At 35.9% G+C, this 9,317-nt stretch overlaps 1 protein-coding gene across 2 annotated transcripts in view; it reads left to right on the plus strand.

The window, feature by feature from the left end:
• PGR (progesterone receptor) overlaps positions 1-8,982 on the plus strand; it is a 37,878-nt gene extending 28,896 nt beyond the window's left edge. For both annotated transcript variants that reach the window (XM_027639714.1, XM_027639623.1), the window contains 2 exons: positions 4,342-4,499; positions 6,910-8,982. In XM_027639714.1, coding sequence (XP_027495515.1) covers positions 4,342-4,499; positions 6,910-7,065 — 314 coding nt within the window. In that variant the 3' untranslated portion in view covers positions 7,066-8,982. The remainder of the gene's footprint in view (positions 1-4,341; positions 4,500-6,909) is intronic.
• Positions 8,983-9,317: the final 335 nt, after the last annotated feature.

Genomic DNA, 9,317 nt, shown 5'->3' on the forward strand with positions numbered 1-9,317 from the left:
CCAACTTTTTATAGTTATAAATAGGTGAAGTTTAGCACAGACATTAACAAATGGAAATGTTTTTCTTTGCTTTGTTTCTCTGGAACCAAAATCCGTTGTCACTTTTAATCGGACGTATTTTTTAAAGAATGCAGCACAAAGTTACATTACACTTTACTTAGGAAGTGAGGTAGTTGGTGAATTTATCTTCCAAAACCTTTTCCGATGTTCTAAAATATGCATCTGCTGAGGTCATAATTGTTAACTATGAATCCCCAGATAAAAAGTTTTAAATTTATACACCTGTTATTAGAAATGAAAATAAGCACTTCTGAGAAATATAATTGAAAGAATGTAGAAGTTTAGTTCTCAACACACTTATGGAGTCAAAGGAGAGATGTGAAAATCCTGCTTAGCCTGCTTGTTAGTTGTACAAAATTGAAGTAAAAGATAAGAAATTAAAATTCATTCCATCTTGAACTGTACTTGGCTGGAATTTGCATAAGCTTCATGCTTAAAAAATCTGGTCTCAGAAAAGCATAAGATTAAAAAGGTTAAATTTACCTCACATGAACATAGAAATTACTAAAATAATAGCAAGAGACCACAGACTCTGCTAAAGCAATAAAAGTAATGTGGATAAAAATCCTTCTCTGATGTAGGTCCAGTTGCTTTTTTGAAATCTAAATGTATTCCTGTTTTAAATGTTTCCACCTTGTTTTCAAAAAAAATGAACTCCCTCATGAATTATTGTCTGAATCTTAGAGGGAACTTTAAAATTTCAGTTAAATTTAGATAAATTTTTTGATATTCCAGCTGTCCCTTTCTGTTCCAGAAAGTTCAGATGAAATTTAAAAAATCATTGCAGTGATCGGTCCAATCCCTCTCATTTCTGAGTTCATCAGTTTAGCAGAATTCATCAAGCTACCATTCTTTGTCAATTGCATTGCACTCAGAAGCTAATTTTTAAAATATGTTTATGCATATACAAGATTTTCTTTTTTTTTAAGAAAGTCTTTCTTCCTGTGCTGATGAGTTTTGTTTTTTGTTCTCTCGTACACTTAATTGTCTTATAGGAGAAAACAATTTGAAAGATCTTTGGGAAAAGGAACACAATTGTTTTTGCTGAGACATTTAGTAAACATTTGGTACTGTATAAATATAATTCCACAAAAGTATTTCCAAAAAGCCATATAACCTCACTGTTGCTCTGAAGTGTTTTTAAGACTACTTTTATTTTAGTCATGATATTCATCATAGTTCTCTTCAAATGTGAAAATATGGCTCTTTCAAGCTTTTTTATAATAACAGTAAATCAAGACTAATCTTTTAGTCTCTCAATGTGTCTTCTGTTCAATATATTATTTAGAAACAAGTCATTTGTATTAAAAAAAGTAAATATATGTCTTGAGACATTTTTAATTCTGAATGGACTCCCAGAACCTGTTTTAACATCATTTTTGATTTTACAGTTTTTTTCTTGGAATTTGCTGTGACTTAAACATTTGCTTTATAATACACCTGTGACAATCTTAAAGCTGTCTTGAAAGCAGAATTAGTCTTTGCAAAAAGTGGACAAACATTTTTATTTTCTGCAATTGTTTCCATTTTACAGGTCTTTCTTTATTATGTGTATCATACTGTGTTGTGCTAGTATCCCCTAACTACTCTTGCAGAGGCCACATCCTTCTCAGAACTAATAGTATGAACAGTTTAGAAAGACTATGATTTAAGAAACTAGAGCTATGCCAAAGGAGAGAGATAAATAAGTTCAGTTCTACAATAGCAAGTTCAGGTCTGCCTCTAACACTTTTCATACTCTTGATTTAAAGGAATTTCAGAATCTTGTTGCATAAGATTTTGGCTTGGTTCTTGCCACTGAATAAAAGCATCCTCATTCTTTGAATACATTCAGCGGGAGGGAACATTTGACCTGCCTGTGTTTAAGTTGTATTTGCCCATGTAAGACATTGTAATTCTTCACTAAGATAAATAGCTTGGTGGAACTTTTGGTGACTAAGTGGGAAAGTGACTGTGTTTTTGCAGAATTCAAAGGGAACAGACCAGATACCTTTTAACTTAATTGACAAGGGAAGTATAAAGACTTAATTGCTATTTTAGAGATGTAAGTCAAGGCTAGCATCCACATAACCCAAAACTCCATCAGAGTGTCACAATATATGAAAAAGATTTCCTAGATGTCTGTAAAACTGTTGATAAGACATACCCAGAATCATCCAGGCTTTGAAAATTAAGCTATTCTTTTTCTGTGATATAACTTTTCCCCACTGTGAGTATTCCTACCTGCTTTTCTCCTAAGCACGCTGCATTGTCCACAAACCAGAAGGTGTCCCTTCTATTCAGACTCTTGATGGATATGTGACAGGCACACTTTCAGATACCTTCTTTATCTTTCTGGACTTGAGAGGTCATACCAAGTCAAACCAAAAGTCCACCTCATTTCATCTCCATCAGCTTCCAGGTAGTGGAAGTGTAAGTACCAGGTTAGATATGGTGTTATAAACAGACTTTCTGCGGAAAAAGTAAAAATTTCTACTTTCTATTTTTACTTATGTTTGAACTCTGTCTTAGTTAAGAGCCAGACCCTCTCTTCCATAGGCCAACTCAGTACTTAGGCACTTGTCTTTATAATAAACTTGCTATTTTCTGTCTATGTGTCTCCCTCCTTTCCCTCAGACATTCAGTTGTCTGAGGTGAGACTGAGTGAGAGACTACCTAGGTAAATGGGATCATTTCTCTCTTGGGCCTGCTTAACTCAGGTAGAATAGAGAAATGAACTTCTCTCTTGTCATCCTTTCCGGGCTCAGGCAAGGGAATTTTAATTTTAATATGTTTCTCTGGAATGTCTTCTTTTCCCTTACATTTTTCTGAGGAACCAGGCATGACTTAGGTGACTGATTTCAGAATAGCATTTCTGGTTTCGGAATGGAGAGCAGCGTTGCTGTCAGTGCAGGGTTTGCTACCTAATCCTCTTTCAGGGAATGAGTTTAGATTGACCCCTGTTCAACTGTCTCCTTTTTAGGTGACTTCTCTCTTAAGAATTCCATTATGAGGTATCGAACAATGTAGTGCATTGTACAGAGAGTTAGTACACACATTTATTTGTATTTTAATTCCAGACAGTGACAAATCACTTGGAAGTTAGGTTTCACTATAAAGGGAATTTATTTAACAGTGAGATCCAGTATCCATGACACTCTTTTAAAAGAGTCTGTGGAGAAAAATAAGCATAAATAATTTCTTTCTAAGGATAATTTCAAACCAGTGAACATTCCTTATGCCCAAGACTTACCTGACTATTCCTACTAAAACTACAGGTAGTTATGGTAACTAATAGATGAAGATACCTATACTGTGAAATACCTAAGTTTGGTGAGGTGAATCCTTTTCCTCATGGTTGTCAGAATACAAAACATTAAATATGATGTTGCAGTGTGAAATGTCATTGGCAAGAGAGAAAGGAAAGGAGAAGAAATTCAACATCTCTTTTGAAAACAGCCTGTTTGAAACAAGACCATGTTTTGATGTGTGATTATAGGGAAGCAAGGATTTAGATTTGATTGCCAGATGGGAATAATTTTTTTTAATTTTCATTTCTACAAGTTTTTCATTTCTTAGTTGCCTTTGACAACACAAATAGTAAGACTTGTGGATTACACTCTACCATGTCAAGGAGAATCTTATCATCACTGATCAAATATACTCTTATTGCTAGCAGTTCCTTTCTCAGTGTTGTCTCCATGTCCTCATTTTGATCTTAACACCTGACCATTAAGAGAAGAGGAAGTTCAACCATTTTCTCCTCCTTGCTAATTTTTCTAAAAAGTTGTTCACATGTAAGACTCTGATAGTACATCTGTTCTGTTAAGTGAAAGAGGTTCAAATGGGAGGCCTGAGCTCTGGATGCTTTATTGTTGACACTACTTGAGAGTTGTTTGTTCGTTGCTTGAATCCATTTTGAAGTACTCAAGCTGGATCTCTCTACCATAAATTTGCTGTGAAGAAAACTGACCCTCAGCAGTGTAAACATGAATCAGTCCATAACATGTTTCCTCCAAGATGGCAGTGGTTCTTTTGGCCATATTTTTTTTTCAACAAACATGTGTAGCTGAAGGTTAGGGTATTTCTAGATCTATTAGCAAAATTAACGGATTATTGCTGGTATATCCATTTAACTAATTGTATCACCGTTTCTGGAGTAACTTTTGAATGGGAAAAAGTGCCTGGCATATAGTAATGAATTGCACTGTACAGCATGAAATACTATAATTTTTTCCTGTATTTTAAATTTCTTTCATTGCCTTCAGAGTAAATTCTAACACAAGTCTTATTTTTGTTTAGTTCCTTTGGAAGGTCTAAGAAGTCAAAGCCAATTTGATGAGATGAGAACGAGTTACATTAGAGAACTGGTGAAGGCAATTGGTTTGCGCCAGAAAGGTGTTGTGGCCAACTCACAACGTTTCTATCAGCTTACAAAACTGATGGATTCTATGCATGATGTAAGTTTATTTGTTAATGTGTTTTGCTTTTTATGTAAGAAGGAACTAGTATTTCTTAAAAATAATTTTACAGAAGGAAGTAGTTAACATTTATAAACAACAAAAGAAAACAACAAAACATTTTTCTTTTATCGTGTATATTTGTGTGAATAGATATATTCAGCATCACTATATATATTGTGTCTATATTTTATAGTATACAAGATTTAAGTATTCGTGGGAAATGTATTTGAATGCTACCATTTTGTTTCATGCTGCCTACCATACAGTTATGGGCTTCGGTAGTGGGTGGTGTGTACGTGTGTGTGAGCATGTGTATATGTGTTCAGGAAAATAATAATGCACAGGATAGGCAATTCAAGTTGCAAAGTCAGGCTACTAAGAATTAGAGAAAGACAACCAAGATTGTCTTTGAAACCTTAATTCAACTACTTTATGTGTATATTCTGTACCATTTTTCAGGATCTGTCTATGTCTGAGAACTGAGTAATCTTTAAGAATTCTAGTAGTGATATGATAGAGATTCATAGGTGTCTTAAAAGATGCAGCTGAATTCTTTCCACATCTCTGAGAATCCAACATGTTTTTAAATTCATTAAAATTGAGGAGTGACATTTCATATAAACTTTTAATCATGTGAATATCCATAAAATGATAGAATGGATTTGGTTTGAAGGGGGACCTTAAAGATCATCTAACTCCAACCTTTGCTATATGAGGGGGGAAGTGGACTAGGTACACAGAGCCCCATCCAACCTGGTCTTGAACACTTCCAGGGATGAGGCATCCATAACTTCTCTGGGCAACCTGTTCCATCCTCACCACCATTCCAGTAAAGAATTTCTTCCTAATATCTAATCTAAACCTGACCTCTTTTAGATTGAAGCCATTCCCTCTCATCCTATCACTACATGCCTTTGCTAAAAGTTCCCTCCCAGATTTCTTGTAGCCCCTTCAGGTACTGAAAGGCCACAATAAGGTCTCCCCACAGCCTTCTCTTCTCAGGTTGAAGAACCCCAACTCTCTCAGCCCGTCTTCATGGGAGAGGTGCTCCTTTGTGGCCATCCTCTGTACTTGTTTCAACAGGTCCACATTGTTCTTGTCTTGGGGGCCCCAGACCTGGACCCCACCCCAAAGATGGAGTCTCGTGAGAACAGAGTAGGGGGGCAGAATCACTTCCCTTGACCTGCTGGCCACACTGCTTTTGATGTAGCCTAGGACATGGTTGGCTTTCTGGGCTGCAGTAGCACATCTGCGAGTCATACTGAGCTTCTAATCAACCAGCACTCCCAAGTCCTTCTCCCCAGGGCTACTCTCAATTCTTTTTCCACTCAGCCTGTATTTGTGCTTGGAGTTGCCACAGCCCAGGTGCAAGACCTCACACTTGACCTTGTTGAACTTCGTGAGGTTCACACAGACCCACCACAATTTAGTGTCATTGGCAAACTTGCTGGGGATGCACTCAATTCCACTGTCCATGTTAAACAGCACTGGTCCTGATATGAACCCCTAAGCACTTTTGAGTTCAGTTTTGGTTGTGAGGAACTCTCAGGGAGTTCAGGGTGGATGGAATCTTTGCATCTTTGTACTCTTCAACACTCAGCAAATTTACACTTTGTTTTAATTCAATCTCTTATTTTCAAATATATAAAGTAAAAGAGCCAGGGAGGGAGGGAGAGAGGGAGGGAGGCTTACTGCAAAATAGCAAAGTGATGCGTGGTCCATAGAGTAACTTTGTTCAACCCCTGTTTCAACTCAGGCTGATAAAGTGATGGGAGATAGAAGGAAAAGATAGATCATCACACAGAGGAGACTGCATGATGTTAAAGCTTAGGGTAGCAGAAATAGTATGTTATTTGACAACATAAAGGCCACTGGTCTGAAAGAAAAATTGGACCCTCTCAGAAAGAAGTGATGAAATAGTCACTTGTATTGAGCAGTTTCTTTTAAGAGACAAGGGCCTATGGAGTTTAATGTTTGCAGCATACTCAGATATGATCGTAATCAGAACCATGGAAAAGCTCACAGGTAAGTAGTAAATGCTGTCTCTCAGAGCAGTGTTTGAATGGCATGTAGTGAACAAAGCACTGAGTCATCTTGAGGGTGATGGAAGATTGAATGCTTGTTAAGTAATTGCCATTGTTCGTCGCAAATTTCATGAGTGAGAATGATACTACTTTGTAATATTAGTGAGGCAATGTTTTTATATGACATGACATTTAGCTATATTTGTGATTTTGCCATCAATAGGGAGTGACAAATACCCTCATTATTGATTCAAGAAATGACAGAGTAAGGTCTTTATAATGATGTCAGCTAATGAATTTATGAGCTAAGTTGTTGACAGCATGTTTATCTGGCTGCATTACTCTTAGCCTGATTGATCATGTTTGTATTTTATTAAATCCAGCTAGTGAAACAGCTCCATCTCTTCTGTTTGAACACATTTCTCCAGTCCCGTGCACTGAGTGTTGAATTCCCCGAGATGATGTCAGAGGTGATTGCTGCCCAGCTACCCAAGATTCTAGCAGGGATGGTGAAACCTCTTCTTTTTCACAAGAAGTGAAATGTCTTCTCTTATCATAGAGGTGATTTCTGGGTCATTTTTTGTTTGTTTACTTTGGTCAAGATTTTGCAACATCAGGACGTCAGTATATTTGTCATACTTACCTTGCCTCCTGCTGTATACTTGTAACATACACAAGCCATTTAAGCTTGTTGTACATATTGTGAGTTTCTGATTCCTTAACTGCAAAAATCACAACAGTCATAAGAAATGTTTGGTAAACTTGGCTAGGCTGCTTTTTAGATATGCATATGGATGACAGTGAATAGACTTTCCAGATTTCTAACAACAGTTATACATTTTTCTTACATGTTGCACGCTCTTGAATTTCTGATATGACATGGTGCAAACTTTTTACTTTAGTACATTGTGTGCTTGGGTACCTGTGGGTATGTGCATAACACAAGATTTTTTAGGAATTAAAATAAATATAGCCCACATTTTCTCATGGATATTTAACTTTTTATTAACTAATTAGCCTCACAGAAACAGCCTTTCAAAGTCAGCCATCCAGGATTAAGCACACATTGCTGCAGTACCTTCATGAGTAACTGAAGCTCTAGGCATAAACTATAACACTATATATTCATATTCTTGTCTATGCTCATGATGCATTGAAATTCTGAGTCCAGCATACTGTTTTCTACAGCGTTCAGTGCAGCTCTCCTTCAAAAATCAGAAATCTTAGGAAAATTTCAGTGTATATTACTCCAGAAGTAATGTGTATGCAAACCCACTAAGCTTTGGTTTGTGTTATTTTCCTCAGAAGTCCAGCACTTATTAAAGCTAAATCACTTAGCTGCAATCATAAATTCATCAGCTATAACATTCTGTATTTCAGAAGCTTTAAATCGAGATGTTTTCACTGACTACCACTCTTAATAATCTTAATGTTTTGAACTCCAGTGCTGAATACTCAAACGGCCATTAGCATCAAATTAGAATAAGACTAAATGCAAAAAGAAATGGAAAAGATGACTGCAAATATTTTGATACAACCAGACTCATTTCAGTACTATTTAGTGGAGCTACATATTTTATATTTTAAATGCATGCCATTATAATTAGGGTAACTGTAAAAGAGGAGTTGAACTAAATTAGCTTTATACATTCAAGAAGAATGACATGTTTTACCATGGAAATGAATATTTTACTGAAAAATTACAATGTGGTGGTTTTTGTTCCCTTGATATGGATATGAAGCAACTCATGCATTTAAGGCATGTAAATTGTAAATTGTAACTATATTCGAACAACAGAGACAGAGATAAAGCTTAAGAAGAATTTATGAGTCTATTAAAATATGAAAAATTATACCAGTCACTAGAAATGATACTTAAATGTAGGAAACGATGAGTTTTGGATACTTGCTGGTTGTACGCTTTTGCTTACCCATTACATGTTGGATGCATCAGTTATGTGAGCATGTACTGTTGGTGGTGTGTAGCTTGGTCTGTACAGATATACCCTTGTCACATGAACAAAGGCCCATGGGACATAAATTCAGTATCCCTGGTTAAACCAGGGTGCCCCTCATTAGAAGTATATGATGTAACTTGTTCATAAAAATTACATCATGATTCTTGAAAAAAATGTTGACAATTGACAATTAAAGGTATATCTAAAGGTATCCTCACTGGTCATAATTTCCAAAAGCCAATGAAGAAGAAGCTACATTACAACTGAGGATAAAACATTTTATATATTCCCCACATAGTAGTACAAAACCCACTAGAGCTGATGTAAAGATGTGACCCTCAATAAGTGGTATAGGCAGACTTTTGTGTTAGTTGAGTAGGTTTATCATTACTTGCCCAGACAAGCAATTTCTTTCATATTCAGTACAGTCTGACTTTTAACTGTGATCCTTAAAGCAATTATGTTTTAATAAATACCACAAAATTCTTTGTTTCTAAATACTGAAGTTTTGTTTTATTTATTTTAATTTGTGTTTGCATTCAGTAATTGTGGATCTCTGTAAAAAAATCCATTTCAACCATTCCAATTTTGTGTAACAACATTTCCAGGCATTCTTTTGGAATTCAAGCATTGCTACATGATTTACCATTGAATAAACAGACTGTCTATGTTACTGTTTAGATTAAACTGTTAACAGAAACTTCCCACACTAAAAATTACTCTTCAACACCCTAATTCTGAAATCAGAAGGTAGAACAGGCAGTATGTTTCCCTTAGGAATGCACGAATCAGCCTACGCCTGCCTTTTACTTAATCCCTAAGTGGCTGACATG

Source organism: Corapipo altera, unplaced genomic scaffold, assembly GCF_003945725.1.
Source record: "Corapipo altera isolate COAL_440 unplaced genomic scaffold, ASM394572v1 0, whole genome shotgun sequence".
In the NCBI taxonomy this organism is placed as follows: Eukaryota; Metazoa; Chordata; class Aves; order Passeriformes; family Pipridae; genus Corapipo; species Corapipo altera.